Source organism: Rhipicephalus sanguineus, unplaced genomic scaffold, assembly GCF_013339695.2.
Source record: "Rhipicephalus sanguineus isolate Rsan-2018 unplaced genomic scaffold, BIME_Rsan_1.4 Seq216, whole genome shotgun sequence".
Classification (NCBI taxonomy): Eukaryota; Metazoa; Arthropoda; class Arachnida; order Ixodida; family Ixodidae; genus Rhipicephalus; species Rhipicephalus sanguineus.
Window position 1 is genome coordinate 89,200 of NW_023614789.1, and position 23,395 is coordinate 112,594.

General features: G+C 47.4%; 1 protein-coding gene across 1 annotated transcript; it reads left to right on the top strand.

Annotated features, from left to right (window-relative positions):
- Positions 1–6,780: 6,780 nt before the first annotated feature.
- On the top strand, positions 6,781–9,618 carry LOC119376736 (short neuropeptide F). Its single transcript, XM_037646475.2, has 2 exons — positions 6,781–6,864; positions 9,389–9,618. Exons 1-2 carry the CDS (start codon positions 6,786–6,788, stop codon positions 9,553–9,555), a joined length of 246 nt encoding a protein of 81 aa, XP_037502403.1. The 5' UTR covers positions 6,781–6,785; the 3' UTR covers positions 9,556–9,618.
- The last annotated feature ends 13,777 nt before the right edge of the window (positions 9,619–23,395 follow it).

Below are 23,395 nucleotides of genomic sequence, written 5' to 3' on the forward strand. Positions count from 1 at the left end.
TCATCCATGTCATCAGCTCTAGTGAATGCTTTAATAAATGGTAACACTCGCGTTAGCTGTTGGTGGAGTGCTCAGAACATTTGATGAAGTACCGCCTGCCCCGTCGGAAGAACAATTTAGTTCAGAGCATGCTTAACCCACTAGTGAGCGACTCGACCATGCCATCGGAGTGCGGTAAGAGCGTTGTAAAGTGGAGGCACATATATACGCGCGCTACTGAGTTGCACAGGGCTAGTGCGCAGTGCGGATCAAGCAATGCAAGCGTGCATGCATGTACAAAGACGTCTCACAAAGTGGATATTCTGTTCTCTCAATCGCAGCTTTTCCTGCTCGTGGTTCTGGCGTTTGCCAATGGCGCTCGTGCTGACTCGGCCCGAACGAGAGCCTGCTTCGTTCCGGCAGCAGCAGCCGCTGGCCTCTTACCCGACAGTGTACGGTCTCGCCTACCAGCAAGGGTTCCCGACCGCCTACCTGGCAAGGCCTGTGGCGAGGCCGTCGCTAGGTTCTCGCCTTCGGGTCTAGTGAATGCACTGTTCTTTCGCCGCCAGCAGCAGCAACAGCAGCAGCAGCCGAGCTACCAGGCGTACAAGCCGGCGGCCTCCGTCAAACCCGACCTAGTGGCTGCGGCGTCCAAGCCCTTGCTCCACTCGGCGCACAAGATACACTTCCCGGGCTCCTTTCAGACTGACAAACTGGATACGGAAAGCAGGGACTTCAGGCGGCCTACGCGCAGGCGTACCCCTACTTGTCCACTGCAAAACTGTACAACGGCCTTTACGGGACCTCGAAGAACACGTACGCCGCAAAGCCCTTCGCGGGAGCGTACAAGGCTTGAGTGGCCCGGACAGACGTTACTCTGAAAGACCGGGGCTGAGCGCTCTCAGTGGGGCGTCGCGCTTCTTTCTTTTTTTGTTTGTTTAATTTGGCGTGATGATCATCGTCATCGTTTAGCACTCTGCGAGACACTCGGCCGGTTCTTGGCCAATCCCCCAGCGTGGGTGTGTGCCAGAGTTTCAAGTCTACTCTACTCTACTCTACACTCGGCCCATCAGCGTGCCCTTGCAGAGCTCCCGTTTAGCGACAAGGGTCATCGTTGCTGCTGAGGTCTGAAGAGTCATCGCTTTCGACTCCGATTATCCCCATCGAACAAAGGGCATCACAACGATTGGATGACATTAGTCACATCAGTGCTGCCTCCTCGTCATTTGTATGAACGCCTTGTAGTGGGCGTTTATAACGGCCAAGATTGACGACATTGTTTTTTGCCATTTCACTGCTTGTTAGTCAGTTTACAATGTGTGCGAACTCACGAAATTTTTTTGACATGATATAACGCTTTCTCAGGACTGCTTTTACCGATGGCTAGAGAACGCGCAGAAAGTTGGTGTGCTGGGCGCAAGTGCCAGGAGCATGTTTAAGAATATTCATCGAAAGCTGGAACATCAACATTGGGATAGCTCTTCAAGTGAGGCAGCGTCGTAAACGTGCTTCCTTGCAAAGGTGGCATTTGGAGACGTTGGTATCTATGCAATTCAAATTTGGGTATATTAATTTAGCATGTCGTGTTATTATTAATCGTTAGGGAGGTGTCATAGCTAATTTCCTAGCATGCAAAAGCGCAGATCTAACCGTAAATTAAACGTTTTGTTTGTCATCGTTAAGATACTGGCTTACGTTAAGACTACGTTAAGACCAGCATCATCATAACGTATTAAAGTTAAACTCGGAAACTTAGAAGTGACCGTAGTAACAACAAAATTTACTGCAATCTCGCATAAAATTTAGGAATTTTACGTAGAAGGGTGCAAGAATGAATCCAACTGGGGGTAGTGGTGGCCGGCAGACTAGCCGTGGTTTTATCGAGCGCGGACACCCTGGCATGTTGCTTTCAAGGCTCTGTGAGAGTAGCTGGGAGCTTACGTACTTGAGGATAGTGTGAGTAGAGTACTATGCTTCGAATACTCTGAGTCCAGCACCTGTTTTTTTTCTCGCAATCGGTTTGCCCTGTTATTGAATTGGCGTTGTGCCATCTTTAGAGAGACAACCGTGATATTTTAAAGTGGTCCAGCACATTCCAGCCCTGACAGATTCACTGATACTTCATATTGAGGTAAAAAAAAAAAACATGTCTAAGAAACAGCTCATTTCTCAGTGTTCTTGCTTTATTACTTCGGATAACTATATTGCTCTAATTGAATTCAATGCTGCTGAATTGTGCTGAATTATCATTGGGGCGTAGAGGCAGCGTTTCACAAAAAAGTGGCGATGTCAACAGTGACTGAGGTTTCATGCACGTGTGATGTTCTAAAGGTTTAGCGCTGACGCAGTGGGAAAACATATTGAAGCACGTGTCTATAGGTTTCACATGCGTGCCCGTCTGTATCCGTGAAAGCCCACTGTTGAGAGTTATCTGTGCGACCTACGACTGACCTTCAGATGTTTCGACTGTGCTGCAAGAAGATTGTTGTGAAGTAGCCGAAGTGCAGAAGGTGCGAGATCCATTGCGTAACTCTATGACATGAAAGAGAAAAACAAACCCGATGAGCCTCGGTTACTACATAGCTGACAGACTGCGGTAGTCACGTGATTACAGTTAGGAGCTTCCCCAATTCTTCTCTCTTTATTCTAAAGCTCAAGTCAGCGCTGAGCTATCTAAGAACATTTACTTATAGCCTCACCACGGTAAATGGATGAAAACTGTTCTGCCATTATGTGTGTGTGCGTGTGTGCGTGAATCAGCATCTCTGTATCCAACAACCAAAAAACGAGAAGTGCTCAGAGAATCGTCTATTTATTTGCTTCATTTTGGCTATCACGACACCCACCTGCAATTCCTTATCGTTGAGAGGTGCTTCACCGTTCACTGTTCAGGGTGAAAGGTGAGGTGATTAAAGCACAGCCTTCGAGTACAAGTTTGAGAGTGTGTATTTAAATTGTACGTTCGCTTAGCCCATGTATTGCAGTGGCAGCGCGTACGACGGCGTCAGCCGAAGTCAGTAAGGCAGTAGCGAGAAGTGATTTGCTGGCGGCGAAACAGTAGCCGAGTACTCGTGTTTCAGCAAGAGTGCGTTTAGACTAATCGTCTTTTTTTTCGGTTAAGGGGAGCAGTGAACAATGTGAGCATAAAGAGAATGAGTGGACCTGGATGCCGCGTATAATTAGTGCGGCATTATGATCTATAAAGTGCACGAAGTGCGATGTTAGTAACAAGCGGATTTGTATGCGGAGACTCGACCTGAACGTTGTCACGAAGAAAAGTTCTTGCTGCAAGTCCTTCGGCGTTGGCGGTCTTTTCACAAACGTTAACGCCAAGAAATGTCGCCTCCGCTTTAAAGAATGGTCAACACGACGTTTTCTTCACGTGCTAACCTTTAGTACACTTAGATGAAATATAAGTCATGATATCACTCTGCTGTATGCGTTACTGTATTTATGCGCGCCTTGGTTCTAATAAATTTGTGTGCTGTCTTTACCGTCTCCGCTTGACGTTAGTTTGCGGACGAGAATGTCTTTCGTTATTTACAGGGTGTGACAGACGGGAGAGTACTTGAAGCTCAATGGCTAGAGGTCACGAGACCCGAGCAGAAACGTCACGTGTGACGTCATTCGCAGAGCGGCGCGACGCTGTCGACCCTGGCTCTGGCAGTAGTGATGCTGGAAAAACAGAAGCGCGAAGCGGTACGGCGCAGGTAACTGGCTCCCGTGGGCATGGGCCAACCACTGACATTTATGCAACGCCAGGTAGAACCTTGCCTTTCATTCATAATGTACGGCGGTGGCATGACGTCATGCATGAAGTTATGCTCAAGGTCACGTGATCCTGGAAAGCTGAAGTGCAAATGGACTCTCCCGTGGCAGACAGAAGGTGAAAGCCAAGTGACGTAAGTGTGTATATATGTCAACCACACCTTACAAAGCGCGTTTAACTGTTTGCACGTGGGTAAGGAAATCACGGGTAGATAATGGCCGAAAACCTGAAACCAAACGAAGCGTTACTACTTGTACAACAAAATAAATTCAACACAGTATTTGTTGTACGCTTGCAGGAATTTTTTAAATGTAGTTCGAACCTTGTAAAAAATACGCGTCGACCTGTTGCAACACAACCGCGTTGCGACATGTGATTCGTGGGTTGACTCCGAGACGTCTGGCGGGAGAACTCTGAAACTACTAGGTTTCGAGAAACTATGGCTTCTGAGATAACAGCTAAGGTGCATTATTCCGTACCATATAGAGTAAACGACGTCGTTTTACTTGCATTCTTGTCATTCCTTCTTGAGTGCAAGAAGGGAGCACACTAAATCACCTGAAAATGAAACGGCAGAGCACCTAAAATATATATGGACAATACTGCCAGAGCACCGAAATTACCAATTGAACTCCATGAAGCGGCACACCTTCCAAACGCTGCATATATGCACGCTTGTGCGATATCGAAGATTTGCCGCATTTTTCACGTGCTCCAGCAAAACTCGTTCTATTCAATCAGTAGAACATCATGGCCTGAGTAGCTTTGGAACGTTAAACCCCATAAACCAACTATCAATCTACAAAATGAACTGTTAGCTTTCCCAAGGTGGAGCTAGAACAGTGCACCACTTTAAAGGGTCCATGACACGGCCACCCATAAATTTGCGGTTTTCATTGAAATATAGAAGTAGGACTGAAACAGGATTGAACAAGATGACAGCGAACGCTGCCATTTGAAAGAAGGCTTTTCTCATATCTCGTATATGCATAGGCGTGTGCAGGGCTCCCCTTTAGGGGGGGGGGCGAAGGTTCGTCGCAGCGCCCCCCCCCTATTATGTCAATGTGTGGGGCTGACTTTGCGGCCCCCCTCTTAGGTGAATAGGGAGGGGGGGGGGGCTCGCCTGCCCTCACTCCTCCCCCCCCCCGTGCGCACGCCTATGCTTATATGGGTGATTTCTGAAGATTTGACGTCAGAATTAAACATATCGATGCCGATCTCCAGAATGACTAAAATCTGGAAACGCTGATTTTGAAATGCAGTTTTTCTCCTACAGTTACGTTTCAGCCATGGTGTAAGAGGGTTCAGCACATGATGACCGCATATGGTGCCTCACGAAAAAAAAAAAGCCTTCAGACCAGTCACGTTTACGTATGTTACCCGGATACATTGATCGTTATTAATCCCAATAGGCGAGGAAATAATGCGGGTACCATTAAGTCAAGTCATAAAGCTTCATTCCTCGTGAAGCACAGAATAACGGCTAAAGTTTTAAACACGCTGACTTGATGCCTAGCAAAGCTTAGCTGCGACGAGAGAAGAAATGCCCACTGTAACTTCATGTGCGGAGGCGACCCTCATGGTCTATCGCAGCTGTTCATCTTCGAACACACCTTCAGCAAGGGGAACAGTTGTTCGCACAAGTAGGTAATTCCGAACATGGCGATGATCCTAGCAGCCTGTCGACGTAGCGCCCGGCCGTGGCGGGCCGCTAGCGAATGGTCCGCGAGCCGCGTGTGAGACCCCTGGTATGGGTGATGTGGAGTGATGATTTTGATACACGTGTGACGACATTCTTAACGTTGAAGAATGGAAGTATCGACGTAAGTGGTGAAAGCAGTTTGAGTGTACTTCTTCATTTTCTCTAATTCAAAGGAGTGCCTAAAGTAATCACAGTACGGCGACGTGCAAGAATCCTGCACCGCGTATGCAAACAGTGGCAAGAATCGCGCGTCATAACGATCATTCGTATTGCTCGAGCAGACGGGGGCTCATGCCTCGTGAATTGCTCACCGTCATATTCGCACGCAGAGGAGAAGGAAATGTACACAGAGTCGTCAGATCAAAGCTTCATTCTAGCCTGTTTTACTGCCACACGGAGACTGACCGGGTCGGGCCTGATCAAACAAGGTGCCCACGCTGGCGCCGACTGATTATCCCGGTGCAGCAATCAATGCTGCGGCACCGTGAGCGCGATCTCAGCTCGGCCACGGAGAAGGATATAAAGCGCCGCTCAGGCCAGCCTCCACCAGCAGTGCTCCATCATGAAACTGCAAGGTGAGGTGAGCTTCCCCGTTTCCTCTTTACCGCCACGGGTGAAACGTGCAAGTCCGTGTAGAAAATGCGCGCCATATTTAGCACTAAAATTTCCTAGCGACACGGGTCATCGTGAAACGTCAAAGAAACGTTCGCTGCTAAAGCGAATGATCCAAGAATGCAAGGCTTTTATGCAATGAATGAGTGAAACAGGAATTTTACTCCATTCGCCAAATTTGTTAATTGTGAGCATTTAGTGAAAGAATACTGCGTTTATTAGACACTTTACGATTGTGCAAACATAGAAATGGTTAACACTCGCCACAGAGGTCTAGTGGTCATGGTGTTAGACTGCTGACCCGAAGGTCACGGGATCAAATCCCGGACATGGCGGCCGCATTTCTATGGAGGCGGAATGGAGCCCGTGTACTTAGATTTAGGCGCTCGTTAAAGACCACCAGATGGTCAAAATTTCCGGAGACCTCCACTACGGCGTCCCTCATAGGCATATCGTGGTTTTGGGACGTTAAACCCCAACAATTATTATTAGGAAATGGTTAAGGTGGGCGAAAACTTTTCAGCCTGGCAGTGCTGTTAGCGTAAACATTTGGCATAGAGGAAATTTGATGGATGTAACAAATACTATTCTCATGAACCTGTGGTTTTCGGCAAGCGCTTCAACATTACAAGAGTGAAATTTGCGTTTACCTACGTTCGCTGCACCTATGTTCGCTGACTGAATGGGACCGCGTCGGCGCGTCTTTTTTCCCAGAGAGACGAGATGCCCAGCCCTGCCGCCACCCGTTGCTTGGTGCTCCTGCTCCTGCTACAAGCAGCGCTTGCCTTTCCCGACTACAAAGGTGCGAATGTGTGCAGTCTGTTCAGTAACAATATTAAATCAAAATGAGTGCTCCATATCATTTGTTCTGTCTATAACATCAAAAGCTACGGGTCGTATCAGTCGTACAAAAATATAAAATGAAGGGTGCTCCTCCATTCTGCAACTCTGGTTCTCTAAGCGGCGCCGTCTGAATGAAAACGCCAATGAGGATTAATAGTGTATTCAACGGGCGAGCCCTTATGCCTTCTCTAGAACTGTCAGCTGGCTCTTGTCAGTGATCACCAAAGACGAGCTTTAGTCCTCGCTGCAATGCACAGAACTGTTGAAACAGAGCACCAGCGGTGCTACAGCATTTGACGCATCACGCATTCGCATTCTGGTTAGAGCGCAAAACAGTAATGATAGAAGCTCTTTATTCATTCTTGAAGATGCCGTTCGTGTGTGAGCTAGTTACAATCTTTCGATATTGTCGAAGAAAATTGTCTTGATGACCAGTTGCAATTTGAAATATTGTTCTTCGAAATACATAATACTCATAAAAAAAAAAAAAGTTGCGGGCAGTTTGCGCTAAGTCGCGCAAGCTTGACACAGCGAAGTACGGGCCCGTCTCCGCCCGTACTCCTCGTCGACCGACACGTCTAGCTTCGAGGTGCGTGGCTTCGTCCTCGGGATTACGCAGCCATAGAGCGGATGTTGCGCGCGATGTCTCCGTCGGTGGGCGTGGCTTAGCTACTGCGCATGCGCGGCTTGGCCAGGTGGTGCGGTATCTGGTCGCTAGACGACGCGATGCGTGCTTCCTCTTTCTTTCTTCTTCTTTTTCTCTCTCTCTACTCTCTCTCTCTAGTTGATGTTCTCTCTTTCTCTCTCTTTCTGCATTTCTTTCTCTCTATTCCTCTCTTTCTCATTCTTCCTGCGCTACGCTTTACTCTCTCTCCTCTTCCTCCTTTTCCTCCTCCTCACCATTGCATCTCTCCTCACACTCAGTTCCCTTACCCACCCTTTGCTACACTATACTATACAAGGCTATATTTGCTCTGCTAGCGTGCCTGGGTAGCCGAGGGGTTAGGACGCTCACCATCGGATCGAGGGTACGCGGGTTCGAATCCCGCCTCGTGAAGAATATTTTCTCGGCACGAATTTTTATCTTTCTCTTTCATTATATCTTTATTTATTTATTTATTTATTTCTCTCTCTGTACTTGTTCGCAGGTTTATTACAGGCCACGCCGTAGCAGTGAGTTGTGGGATCTGCCCAAATTCTGGCACATACCCGTTCATGGTGATGATAATTTTCGGGCACAGTCACACACTTTACTCCGAGCTCGAACAGCTTCGCTGTTTAAAAATCAGAGCAGAGTATTTCAGTTTTCTGCGTAACTGAAAAAGTGGCCAGGGGTGCTGCAGGGGCATTGGTGCCTCACTGTAATAAGCGACTCATAAGTACTCCTTCAAACAGCTGAAGTACTTCATGACTTGAGCCATGTCTGCCTATAATGACCGTGGCAGGCCCTGCAGCGCGATGTATAAGAATGAAGAAAACAAACTGCACAATGTTACAGATAGCACTTGTCACAAAGGGTATGTGGAACGAACAATTTTCTCCTTTTTGGGGGGTTTTTGTAGGCGGTTTCAATCAAAAAGTACATTAAGAACATCATTAAACTAAAGACGAAAATATATATGGACCGCGAGCGCCCATATGTTGCTGGAAGGGTATAGCTCTCAGAAAATACACAGGCACTATAGTGCCTGTATGCAGTATCAAGAAAAAAAATGACATCGAGACTTAACATTATGAAAGCACAAAAAACTGTTAAGTGTTTTGTTATTATTTAGGAATTCTATTAACTCACCCGACTGCCAGCCATACGTAACGTTTGTTCTATTGTATTGTATTTACTCGTCTCGTGTTCATGTTACAGAATGCACATTTGTACGCAAAATGTAACCAGTGGTCGATGACGTTTTGAACTTGACGATACATTTACTATTCTTTTGCGTTAAAGAAACAGTCCCATGTTTCATTGACACCTACCAGGAGGGGCACAATACACTGGTTTACTAATTGAAGCCGAATAAAGATGAGAAATGGTGCGAGAGCGATTACATCGGGACAAAGGGTAACATTAAAAAGTTTATGGAAGCAAGTGACTGCTGATGAGCTTATTGCGCATGATAGGTGACAAACACGATCTGCTTAGTTAACTGTGAATGGTTCTACTGAATACTTCTCCCACTCCTTTAGAAATAGCTAGGAGATTGCAATTGGTTAACTCCCACAGCTTGAAAACTTTCTTAAGAAAAGCATAATCGACTACACGTTAAGTATTTGCAAAAAAAAAAGAATGTCTTGGATCCGTTCTTTTATGGTGCCAAGGCGTGTCGCTGGACTCTGACGCAGGGCTGCGACGCTTTCGAGGATCGCAAGCTCTGCAGACGTCCCGGTAAATAGTAGCATGCGGCAGGTTAAGTTACGCGAGCAGTTGCTTCGGAACTTTTTATGCAAAGTCCGTGTGCCTTATGACCGCTGTCTCATGCTCGCAGACCTTCGTGACTTGTACGAGCTGATGGCCAAAGGCGAGCAGGAAAGTTCCGGCCACGCCATGGAACGCAAGGCCGGCTATACACCGAGTCTGCGCTTGCGGTTTGGACGCCGCTCCGATCCGGCTTGGAACGAAGCGAGGACTTGGGACGGCCAGCGGACTGCCTGAGAGACGGGCCACAACATTAATTCCATATGCTTGAAATAAACGCACGATTCACTCCCGAAAAAAAAAAAAAAAGCTGCGTTAATGTCACTGTGCCTGACCTCTGGCCGTTTGGCAGGTGCACACAGGCATGCCTGGCACGGCCCATCGTGACGGCCATTGCCCACGCTTTTTCCGCTGAGCAAGGCGAAATGACATTCTAAAGAAAAACTCACGGTGTCCCTTATGCATTCACCTAAGACGACTAGAAGGCGAAAGCGATCTTCTTCGTTTCCATCTCAGTCGATTTATTGATCCTCCCTCCCCACCTCCGAAAGCTTTCTGCACCTCACCTGGTTTCGCACTGACTCCGTGATCGGCCCACGTTTAACCAAGCGACGATGTCATGTGATGACGTCATCATGTGACTTCACGTTGTGTGACGCCATAATGACGTCACAAATTCTGGCGGTCTGTGACGTCATAATGACCTCATATGGTGCTCATCAAGTGACCATGATTTCTTGCATCACTCGAGTTGACGCCGACGCCGCGAGCCTCTGACGCCGACGGTCAATTTGTGCGTTTGATGAGCCATCTAAGGCATTCGCCTTAAGAAATGGAGGTACAAGGAGCGACACTTGCTTTCAAAACTTACCGCGTAGAAAAGGTTCCCTGCTTTGTCGTATACAGGCTGTTATAAAGTGAAAGCAGATCCTTGGACACGCACAGCCGACACTAGCGCCACACAATATGCTGATTACTATACTATACCGGCTCTATCGGCGAGGGTACGAGGAAGGTCTTTCGCGCAGCGAAAAACTCCATAAGTGCCTCATCGTACAGCGTCCATGTTGCGAAACGCATGAGTCATAGCTGCTTGTGCACTTTCTTCGCGTCTATAACGCCCCTGCGCAACGGCACTGATCAATGACGCAGCTAAAAGTGAAGCCCGTGATGACCGAGTGCAGCGTCAGCCTCCTGTGCTCACTGCTCAGCGATTTGGGTGACTCACGCAGGAACCACGAAGGCTCGTTCGCACTGGGGAATCCGCCGTCTACAGCGAACGGCCGAAATTCAAACAGACGTTCACACTGCTCACCCACCGCGCCTCCGGGAAACGGTACCGCCATGGATGGATGGATGGATGGATAAAGGATGTTTCACATGCCGCGATTGCAGCGAAGAAAATCGCTCGGTTCGCTCGATTCGCTCTGTTCGCAACCGCCGCTAATGGCGGTTTCGTTTCACATGGACAGCGAATGGTCTGCGATTTTCGCTCTGCGACTGGCGCGGCGCGCAAAGTCGCTTGCTGCCGTTGTTCGTGGCAGACACTGCATACATTTCGAATGTAATGTAACAATCTGGCCGTTATGATATTCTTAACTTTTCATCACCGTAACGAAGAGCACGCCTGTCTTGTCATTTAAAAACACTTTCCAATCTAAATTCACTTGAGAATACGCAACAACGACCATAACCAAAGCAAACTCGCTGGCACAATTTCGATGGCTCGGCTGGGTCGGCGCAATTTCGACGGGTCTGGACGGAAAAATCGCTCCGCCGCTGCGAACAGAGCGAAAAATTTCCAACATGTTGGTCGCTCGCCGCTGACCGCTGCGGCGAGAGCGATCGGCCGTTTTTTTCGCTGCGAGCGAATTCGCAGCCTGAAAATCGCTACTTTTTGTGTCATGTGAAACGGCCTTAAGGCTGCACCCTTTAGATCGGGCGGCGGCTCACGCCACGTAGCCGTAATACCGCGAACATACTACCGCGCCACCTGCCGAATAAGCAAGCGCTGGGTATCCCGGATGTCCGTGCGGCCGCAGCACTCCAGTCGCGTAAAGTTCGCATGTGCCTGCTGCAGTAGCGGCGTCGTACTGCTAGGCCTGCTGGCAAGCAGCTTTCTGGCGATGCATGACGAGCAGAACGAAGTATTCGCCGAAGGAGAAACGACCGTAGCGATGGTTGTGTGGTTCGTCCTCCTCGGCAAAAACACGAGAAGCTTGGTCACGCCGAGAAACTGCTCACCCTTCCCCGCAGGGGCGTACCCATGGGGGTGGGGGTTGAAATGCCCCCGAAAATTTTCGAATTTGCATGTGTATATATACACGCACACATACAAACGCACGCACGGACATAAAAAAAGAATGGTTGAACACCAGCCCTCCCCCCACCCCCCCAAAGAAATTTCAGGCTACGCTTCTGCTTCCCCGAGATACAAAGAGTAAGTTGAGGTAGAGCGCTACTCGTGACAACAGGCCTCGTGCTTCACGTGACTCTTTTGAAAAGAACGGGGGGCTTACGAACGAGTTCGATGTCGCGACACTCTTATAAGACAGCGATATAACACGCGCGTCGCACGTAGCCGCCATTTTTTTCGAATTGGCAACACGCGCTCCGATTGGTCCGCAGCGAGGAAATCCGGTGGCAGCTGCCGCAAAAGTGTTCGGGACCGATCGGCGCGGACAGGGCTGTTTTGGTAGATATCGCCGCCGCCGAATGTGTCAGTGTGAACGCGCGGCTGGACAACGCCGAGAGTAACGACTGTCACAGTAAAAAAAGCATCAAGGAGCATCAATTTAACAGGAAAGGGCGCGATGGAGGCGTTTTTAACGCACAATTATAATCGTCAACTGCCTGGCGTACTTCCGTTACCATCGCGGTCCCGGCACTTTCCTATCACGAACGGCGTGCGCGCTATCAGGGTGACGCAGCATTCTTGATATGAAAGTGGCGAGAACCGAGTTTTCAAGAAAGGACACGTGAGCAAGCCAGATGAAGATTATATATTATGAGGCAGAAATGCTCTCCAAATACTCGATTTTTTTTCCTTAGAGTAAGTCGCCGATGGAACAGAAAAGTAATAAAATGAACTGCGTGCTATCGCCACCAGCTCAAGTGCTCTGCAGCGGGACAAGATGCCACGAAGACGAGTTTCGCGGCAGGGAATTGCCAAAGAACTGAAGCCGCGAAGAAAGTGCAAGCATTTGCGATGCCTCATACCGCATGATCCAGCTGTTGCAGAAGCGAAGCTCCGGCAAACACAACAAAGAACAATGAGAACGGGACGCTGGGAGATGATTAGGACCAGTGGACGACATTTTGATGTGTACGTGTGGTATCTCGCGGATGGAAGTAAAGTATACGCGCGTGGCGCAGATAAACATTTGACGTTCTGACATGACCCGCGCACATAGTAGCTGGCGTTATTTTCCCTGTCAACCCTTTGCCAGAGTCAGCAGCGGCCACCACGAGTGCGTGGAAGGAGGAAAAAATTGGAACGTGGACATCTTCATTTTGTAGAAGAAGAAGGCCGAGCAAGGTGAGCGGGGCTGTCTAATTACTCTCTGAAGCCGCGAAATCCACTCTCTATGCAATTAGAGCTACATCAACGAGGTTACTTCGACGCGTCCTAGTAATCGCTACAGGTCCCTTTGACAGTATCTCATTCGCGCATACATTGCAGTAAATGGGACACAATTGACCACTTCCTGCATGTGAGCGTTGTTCCTCAGTAAGAAGTAGCAATCACGCGCGCAAGTTGGCATGTGACGGGATATATCTTTGCATTTCGTGGGAATCTGTAGTTATTTTCATTTTAAAGCACATTAATTGCGCTAGTAACACGGACAAAGACGAGGGAAGACAGGACGCGCGCAGACACACAACTGAACGTTTAATGGTTGACAGATGACATATATACACAGTCAACAACAGATGAAACAAGTTCATTGGACAATGATACGCCTTCGTAACAAAGCAGCATCTAAAAATTTTACCTCACAATCAGCAAGAGATACCGAAGGTTCGCTTATACACCCACGCGTAGTGTTAATCTTGAATGCTCCGAACAGCTCTTGGGTGCACCGCTCCCTGTGACGATACAGAATTTGGTTTTATTTATAAGCGGTGGCACTTGTTAATGTTACCTACTTACACTCCCTACAATGCTTAGACACGTGCTTTTAACCAAATATTACACACCTACCCGTTTGCCCCCACATACACCAGCCCACAAGAAAAGGAAATTCATAAACCACTGCGCAAGTGCAGAGGACAAACCGTGACCCCGTGTTCAACAGACAAACAAAGGACTGGAATTAGGTGTTTTGTCAATACATCCATTACCCTAGCGCATAGGCGCGACATTTTCTGTGGAGCTGAAAACACAACGTTCACATCGTACGCTGCGCTATATTCTTCAAATTATGCGACACCTTGTGCAGTACGGGATGACTGCATAGCCTCCTCGCTAGTGGACGTGATTCGAGGGTGTCCGGTGTCATTGCCTTTTAATTTCTTTACTAGCTTTTTACAGGTTGCTACAAGTACAGGTAACGGATAGCCAAATTCTTCAGCCTACTACTGCCTCCCGAACCTTTCCATCACTGCATGGGCGCACGACTTCTGCAACGCAGCATCCATGCAGGACAGGAGCAATGCCATTCTTAACTAGCTTCTAATGCTTTGATGAAAAACTTAGGGGCTTTTCTGAGACCTAGGTCGATAGAGCCAGCAGGTGTGGGATGATTCAAAACGGAGTCGAATGTCCAGAAACTGCAACTCATTTTAAAAGGAAGCTCACCGTGAACCTAAGGCCTAGCCCCGATTCACTAAAAAATTTATATATGTCATCTGTCACCATTAAACGTTCATTGTGAGTTGTGCGTCCTGTCTTTCCTCGTCTTTGTCCGCTTTTACTAACGCAGTTAATAGGCTTTAAAAATGAATGTGAACCAACTAGCCCGACTTGGGGAATCTGTAGCTAGCAGATAACACTAACGCTTAATAGATAGAAAGTTAGAAACTCAAACCGGACGTTTTGCAAACCGATCTACAACTTCCTCAATGGAATTTTTTCGCCCAGCTTTGTTGCTGTCAAAAGTTATTTGTTATTATGTTGCCTAATTAAGCAGAACACAAAAAAATAGTGTGAATCGCTCCATGCAGTAGTCGTCAACATGCATTCGGTTGCGCGCCTCAGAGAGTGCGCCGGCATAATTTTAAACTGTGGTTAGAAACTAGGGCATGCTCTATGTTTCACTGCCGATGTTTTTAGAATTCCAAACGTTCGCTTTCAAATTAAGTACACTACAGTGTATGACAGCGTGCGACGCTTTGCTATACAGTGGATTCGACGAGTCATGGCGAATGTAAAAGCTTCGGAGCTATATTCTTTGCATACTTACCTCGATTTCGCGCTAATTTTTAGGGAAACATTTATCGGATATCTTTAGATTTTCTCGTACGTAATTAGGTAGAAGGTTAGAAAACAGATGTCTTCCAGATCGTGGCAAGCGATGTTAAGCGTGTGACATCGCGCTTCTCGTTTTAGCTTTTTTTTTTCCATCCAAGACTTCGTCATGGTAGGTGGCTGCTATGAGTTTCTGCTCTTCAGGGACCGGCCCAGCATCCAAACGATGGCCAGCGTCTGCTTTGTGAGTGCCGCAAAAAAAAGAAAGATTTTCTGAAATTTTCTAACAGCATATTAACAATGAACGCAGTTCTCGCGAGGAAAACTGCGCTCAGCGATGTTAAAAGGCTAAAGTTTGTCATGCCGTAGTCATCCTCAACAATCACACTGAAGTGCTAGCTGTTTGATTATTGCGGTGAGCATTTATGCTTGGTGCACTTCCGCAGGCAATGAACAGTATTCACCTTGTTGCGGTGCTGTACGCGGCCATGAGCGCCGATGACGCCATCGTCATGCTCAAGCTGAACGGCATCGAGTCGACAGTCACGGGTACGCACGTACTCCACATGGTGAAAGGAAAACCAACACTCGCCAAGAAGTGAAAAAATAAGTGAGCTAGAGATGACGTTTCGGAACCTGTGTGGGCTCCTTAGTCACAATACAAGCAAACGCAGTGGCTTGTATTGAGCTGCCGCTTTATCGGGAAAGGGGTCAATAGGGTGTCGCGGGTCCGCCTTATAAGGCACCATGTCCGGTAACATCCCACATTTTTTTTGCTGACGTACAACGGCGACACGAAAAATTACGATCAACGTGCGACTAACACCGTATCTGTAACGTAAAAATAATAAATAAGTAAATAAATAAATAAATAAATAAATAAATAAATAAATAAATAAATAAATAAAATAAATAAATAAATAACCCGCGCACATGACTGTGGCAACGCGCTACAGATATTGATACGGGCGCTCGCGTAGCTGTCTCTCGACCATTTCAACGATTTTCGTTTCAGAGCTTCACATCGCAGGAGGATCACGCTTCGTTCTTTATTACATAACAATATTCGCTGACTTGTTCTCATCATCGGCATCGAAGATGTGAGTAGAATGCTCAGTCACGCCATATGATATTCATGCTGTAGTTTGCGTTTGCAGCTTGAACTTCATAACAGCTGCCTTGTCTTTTCTCAACCAAATACGATGAATCTGTATGGATCACTCCCAGCTTTTTACGATATGCGAATGACCGTGTAGCTCAAAGTGCTCTTTATTTTACGCTTAATTGCTCTTCGTAATAGACAAGTCCACATCGAAAGAGCACAAGAAGGCGTAATTGTTTCGCGGTATGATTCATGCTCAGTACGAGACCTCCTTGCAGAGGTTGTTACACGAGAAACCTGAGAGGAGAGCAGCCAGTTGCACATCAGTCAACTGAAGCACAAGCAGATGCAACTCACGCAAGTATTAGTAAAGCTGCGAAATTCAATACGTGGTCCCTTGTCATTGGACAGTTTCGCTGCTAGTTGAGGAAGCCATTGCAACTCAAGTAACGCACATACTGGTAAGGCGTGCGCGCTCCAGACCGGCTTTACGCTGCAAACTGAGACCGACAGCACACAACAGGCGCTGGTAACGGGTTATTCTACAAATGGATTCGTGTTTAGAGGAATGCAAGCTGACGCTGTTGTCACATGTACAGCCGTCAGCAAAAGTTTACGGGACGCGAATTTTTTGAAAAAGCCATATTTTCGCTTTATCTGAGAACATGAAATCCTAATAAATACTCCCGCCTGTAGTTCGCACTGGAACCGATACAGTCACCAGCTCGATTAAAGCGTTGTGCAAAAACAAAGCAGAAATACGCATGTGTAGTCGGACCTGCGTCCCGTAAACTTTTGCTGACTGGTGTACGTTTTGTTGTCGTTGTTTTTTTATTTAGTGACGTATATAGTGAGTCTGTAGGAGGAAGTTTAAGTCAAAATGCTTGTGTAATATCTCCGATAAGTCCCCTTCCTTCCAATGCCGCCCTCACGTAATTACAAAACTAATAAAAGGCGTCGGATGAGACCACATTTTTCTTTAATTTGGTTTTGTCGTTTCGCGGCGGCTGCATTTTCGATGGAGGCGAAAATGTTTGAGGCCCGTGTACTTAGATTTAGGTGCACGTTAAAGAACCCCAGGTGGTCGAAATTTCCGGAGCCCTCCACTACGGCGTCTCTCATAATCATAGCGTGGTTTTGGGACGTTAAACCCCAGATATTATTATTATGGTTTTGTCGTTTAAATTTTCGCGGTTGCGCTAAAGGTTCCCGATAAGATGTAAGGCATGTACAGATTCCGCTGATAAATAGTGCATCGTCATCTGTCACTTATGCGATTTTTGCGTGAGAGCGCACTGAAAAGACACCGCACACTCATCAGATCGTTCCAGAGCACTATAGTTATCTACTGCAACAGGATGGTCAGCTGGGCTAGTGAATCCTGGGTGCTATGTTCCCGTGCTTTATACGCCCCCTTTTGCGCTGAAAACAAAATGACTCCAGTTATGTTCGACCAGCCCTTCCTAAGCATTCCATCCGGGCTTGTTGCGCACAGGAGTCCTTTTAACGTGGAGCATGTGACAGGAGGAACGACGAGTCGATGAATACACCAGAGCCATGCATCTTCTATGGTGGAGGCTGACAACATGAGTTCGTTACCGATTAGGTAATCGTGGCGAAGGCAGCGGTTAGCCTTAGCGAAAAGAGGCCGTTTCAGCTTGACTGCGTGTCGGAAGGGTTGGTTTTTTAAAGTTTTTTTTTTCGTCATCACACCCAAATTACACTGCAGGATGAAAGCCTCTTATCCTGCATCCTGTCCCAAACGGAGGTCGCTGTGGGTTATAGCAATATTGGTCCCTAACGCTGCCTTCTTGGCTCTTACGCGTGCCGTGTTTCGTTCCATTGCCTTTTGCGTGGCCCCTAATTTCGCCAGCTTCTTTGTCATCTTCCAAGTAACTGATCAGCGTTTCCTTTCTGCCGTGCAGAACTGCAGGCTGGGCATGCTGACCTTCATATGGTGGAACTCATTTCGCATTTTCCTCGAAGTCCTCACTATTGTGGGCGTCGGATTATGGAAAGGCACCAGCGAAAACGTGAGTATATATATATATATCTGCGCACACCCGCTTCACGTTAACTCAAGAAGCTCACACATGAGATTTCTGCCTTTTGTTTTGTTCTACGCACTTGTTTTTTTTTCTTTAAAAATGAGAATGTAAAAAGCTTAAAAGATACGCTACGTGAGCCAGCGATTTGCCCGTTGCATCGGGTGGGGGGGGGGGGCGGGTGATCACGAGTTTGGCCGATCTTTGTTGCTATGAGCCGCCTATAGCCGCCTATCTTCTCGACAATGGTCGGGCATGACCACTTTACAGTTAGAATATCAACTCTACGGTCTGCATGATCGCCCTTCGTCAATGATTAAGGAGAGTGTGAATGTGCGCGTCATAGTTGTTACACGCACTCATAAGCGGCAATCGAACGCTGAGCTGACTGACGTTCTCATTCTGAACGTGAAAAAATGTACTTACTCTGCAGCCGATGTCCCTTTATTGTTTGTTGTTCCTATGAACAAACTACCGCTCCCTCGTGGAAGCGTGTGCCTAAGTGTAACACGTTTACTGGGTGATTTTATCAGCGTGGTTAACCGGTTCAAAACGTTTCTTCGCGTTCATTTAGTCGTTGCTTCGAAAGGTTATGCAGGATCTCTTTAGGGCCATCATCGCAGGTTGCACTTTCTTCCTTTTGTTTTTAGTGCGACAGCATTACTTGCTTCTTGTACGAACCCACGGTTATCCTAAAGCCATGGCAGGAAAACGGCCCACAATTATTTCACCTTCACCAAAAATGTGGCCACGGTGAACAACCAACATTTGGCCAACCGCGAGTGTGAGGAATAATGTGTGTGCCACCGTGAGTATATGGGATAACGTGGTCGAACGCCACTGCAACCGCTTCGTAGCCGAGTACGCTAACAAAGCAACGCGCCATCACTGCAACAGGCGGCAGCAACGAATGACTGCACACGTGGTCAAGCTCCGCCTGTAGGCCGATTCACAAGATGGCTGCAGCTATAGCCGCACTCGCGCCAAGTCAGAGAGGTGGAGAGGATTATTGGATGGCAGCGATGGAAAAAAAGCCGGCTCTCAGTAACTACCTAAAGGCCAAAGACGAAATGAGGAGGGAGGCATTCTAGGATTATTCAAGGGGAAGCGCTTTACTCTTTGAAGCGAGGTCGGGTGCCCTAGAACGCGTAGTTATAAAGCGATACTCGGTAAAGAAGCACATGCACATGCTGTGGGGAAGCTAAGGAAACGACAGAGCATGTATTGATGAAGTGGAGATATTCATCCAGGGTATGTTTGGGCACGAGCCTACATGAAGCCTTGCGTCTTAGGGACAACAATGGAAAGCTGAACACGTCCGCGATAGAAATAAGTAAGAGATGGTTAGAGTATTGGTGGCAGAGAATCAGAGAGAAAGTAGAAAAATAAATAGCGGGAAAAATAAGGACATTCTGCCGTAAAGGGCCGGGAAGTGGGCTGTAAACGTTTTTTTTTTCTATAGTAAGATCGATTTAATCGAAGTAGACAAGGCGTTAGGCCAACATAAATAAAAAGGTTTTTTTGTCGAACCTGGTGGCAAGCATGTCACCGCCCGTTATAAAGGGGACGCTCATAGCATCCATCCATCCATCCATCCTCGCGCCGCAACCATTCGCTCTGCTTTTCGCGTTGTCGGAGTTGCAACGCACTTTAGTTACCACACTCGGGGACAATTATTGTTCCCGCTTTCACACATCATATGAACTTCTTAGGTGCCCCATAATTTTCTCTTAAGGTTTCCGCTTAATCTCGCGTCCTTGCTTTGAAATCGTGACACTGCCCCGTACAGTAAGGCTGAGAGATGTTTCACTCAGCATTGCAGATGATTGTATCTTCCGCTCTCAGGGTTTGCGGATGTTCAGTGACCATTTAATGTTCTGCAGTTCACCCTCATAATGTCCTTCCTGTCCTGCCTGGGCCTCATGCTTCTCGTTCAGGTAAACATACAAGTTATACTTCTTAGCCCTGATACCTTGATGACGCCGTATATCATTAATCCGTGTAAGAAGCAATTCCTCGTTTAGCCGGAATATTTGTACAACTTGTGCAATACTCGAAACGGAACGCTGATGTAGCGGTACCTCATTTCTGGAAAAGCTTAGTCGTAAAACTTCATTGATGACATGCTTGTATGTATCTTTTGTACATCGCAGTGATACGAAAAATTCGTACCATGTGGCATAAGAATAGAAATTTTCGTTTGTTATCTACTACGCCGGCGTAAAGTTGTCGACTAATTATGCTGCGCATAAGTAATAAAATATACGAAGTGAGGCTCGCCATTGGATACTCTCAGTTTGAACAGCGCTCCTGTTGCAAAGGCGGCCGAAGCAGCGAAGGATACTAGCGTGCTTCAAGTGTCGAGCTGTGACACTTGATAGTTCGCGCTGATCTTCTGTTTGTCCGTTTAGCGGCGTCCCTTGAGCTCGAGGACTCTCGTACACTCCGTAACATGAGCGCGGACATCACGGTTAAAGCTTGAAACATCCCTCTTCCCCTCACCACGAGAAAACCGCGCGAGCAGACAGCGGAAGGGCAAGGTTCTCCCTGTGCAATATAAGAAGAAGCGAGCGAGCTCGCCGACGACTTTTAAATGCGCCCGTCGCGCTCCTAGCGCCATCTCGCAGGTATGAAGAAACGCTTATAAGCGCCTGCCGTCTTGAGTCCGTCCAGCGGTAACGGGTGTGTATATAACGCTCGCCGTTAGCTACGTGGAGGATCTGCGTTCCGTGGCATAGTGGTTAGCGCCACTCGCTGCGGAGCAAGAGGTCCCTGGTTCGATTCCGCGCTTCGGAAGCATTTGAAATGCGAATGCATTTCTTAGTCGGGGTTGTCCTGCGTCCCTGGCCGGCGTGCGCACTTATCTCTCCGCGCGCGCTCCTCTCGCCCCTAGCAACAGCTGCGCCGCGCCTAGCAACCGGAGCAGGTGGTGAGCGGCGGAGGGTAAGGGAGAGGAGGAGTGCGCGGACATGTGATGGCGCTCGCATCGCGGAGCAGCGGAGGTAAGGGGAGGAGGAGTGTACCCGGTGAGGCGCTCGCATCGCGGAGCTCGCTCGGCGGAGAGAGAGCTCGGGCGTCTCCTCTCCGCGCTCGGACCTATATATATCATGCAGGAGCGCGCGCTTTGGTGTCTTGATAGCGATGGAAGTCGGTGAAGTCGAATCTCTCGCGCCAACGATACCACGAGGACGAAGTGTAACACAATGCAACTCGAGCATTACGCCTCTGCGTGCACACTCTCGTCTCTCTTCATTAATTAATCGCACACTCATCGGGTGCACCCAAATGCATTCGCATTTCCTCACGATCCCCTTCGGGGAGGTGCGGCTTTTTTTCTGAATGATTTTTCTTTGGGGCGCTTATATAAATATATACATATACGGCGCATGACGGCGGCGACGGCAAAATCCAGCCGAGATTGTCCATATAATTGCTATCGCAATAAAATAGACAGTATAGTTTAGCGTTAGCGTGATAGCGGGGGTTAGGGAATAGCGTTACCGCGCCGCAAACGTTGGTTGAGGAAAGCGTTGTTTTAGTTTAGCGGGATAGCGTTTACGTGCCCAAGCCGGATGGTGGCGCCACCTAGCGAAGGGTGAATGCGTTAAAAAAGTGAAAAGAACAAAACCGAGATGCTCGCCTGTATCCCGCACGCAGCATATTACTCCTTTTTTAGTGAAAATAAAAGTAAATAAATAAGAACTAAGTACCAAAGCGAAAATTTTCATGTGGCAGATTTGTTTACGCGATCTTTAGATAGGCCTAGGGGCGTTCGAAATGGGAAGCGATCTCAAAAAACTACGCTAAGTTATCCGTAATACCGTGTCGTCGAAGCTACCTGAAGGCAAGAGCCATTTCGGACAGTCGTTGCTACGAAGAAGTGGATCCGTCCACATCAACGCTAAATTCAGTTCGAAGCGGGCGTCGAAAACCGCCGCCATGTTTACGTACACTACGTTAACCACGCAACACGCTAACGCTAAATCTGAAAAATAGCGTGCGTACGGTAAACGCTACGGGTCGTTTACGGCACTGCGCATGCGCAATTCGATCCCGCTATTCCGGTAAGCCCGCTATTCCGTTAAACCGCTAAACTATAACTGTAATAACTCGTACAGGAACTGTGAGCATTGCCTCCTGGCCACGCGCAACTTCACCGCAATGCATCAGCGTAACTTAAATGGCTGCATTAAAGAAACGACATATTAGATATCGTTAAAAGAAATAACATATTAGATATCGGCCGAATATCGGCAACATTCATTAGCAGCGTCGAGAGGATTTTCCCTTTTAATAGGCATTTATAACATTTACTTCAAAGGGACCCTTCGCCAGAAAGTTTTCTACGTGTTGTGCTTTCACCACAAAGATCGCGATGAAGCCATTCACCAGGTGAGTGACCCTATAACACTGCTGCGTCATGACGGCGTCTTGGCTGTTCAGTCGTAAGGTTCCTGCTTCATTAGAGCAGCTTCGTGGTCCTAACTCAAAACATGCTATAATGCAGCCGGAAGGTTACGACTGAGTGCCATTGGTGCGTGCGTACCCTCTGGACGTTGCTCAGTGGAAGTTGTTAAAAATTGGCGTATATTTTAAAATGCCATGTTTTGAAAATGCTGCCCAGGAATTACGTTGGAGCGCTTAAATAGAGTTCAAGGAATGTCCGAAGAAGCAAAGTCAGTATTTTGTAGGGTGGCTATATTTGTGCTTCTATAAAACAGCAACGCGCATCACGTAAACCCCACAATAACGGATAAAATTCGAAGGAAAATTTTCTTTGGAGTGCCACTTGAAAAAAAAAAAAAAACACAATGCGATCTGCCTGCAAAGAATATTGCTAGATGAAGTGAGAGTACCGTCATTAACACACCAAATGAAAATAGTTTGCACAGCCGCGCCTTTAAGTGATGGAGCCATAATACGATTATTATAAAGTTTCAGAGCAAATTAAAGTCAATTCGGGTCAAGAAGTAACTTATTGTTTGCGGTGGTTTGTAAAACATCTTGTACCATGCTTTTAATGTGTCGTATTGGCCTTTAGGTGTTTAATCGTACAAACTATACTTAATCTGATACAGTAGTTGCGTTGGTTATTGGACTCTTGTTTAAAACTTCGCCGTCATATATTGTTGCGCAGGCAAAAATAACCGGTAAGAAACGTTGCAGAAATGCGCTGAAATGTCGCAGGGGATAAATTTCGTCTTCTAGTGCATGCAAGATGGCGCCAAGGAAAACGGCGCGAACAGCAGTTGATGCGCATGAGCACATACAGCAACACAACCGCTTGTGACGGAGACCTAATCTGCTTGCGCTAGATCATACGATCGCCGTCTCATGACATCAGTTTTTTCTGAGCTGAGCAAAGTCGGCTAAAATTAGTGTCTGCTTCCAGTCGACATCACTCAGATTTGTAAGGCAACATTTCTTCGAACTACATCCCTGTTTTCTTGGTTTCTGCACATGTTTAGTTGACCATATCTCTCAGTAGCTGATGGCTTTCTGTGGCATGGTACAGGTATG

Coding starts and splice junctions, on each gene's coding strand:
- LOC119376736 (XM_037646475.2), top strand. CDS start 6,786: ATGCCCAGCCCTGCCGCCACCCGTTGCTTGGTGCTCCTGCTCCTGCTA. Junction 6,865..9,388: donor TGCCTTTCCCGACTACAAAG/GTGCGAATGTGT, acceptor TCATGCTCGCAG/ACCTTCGTGACTTGTACGAG.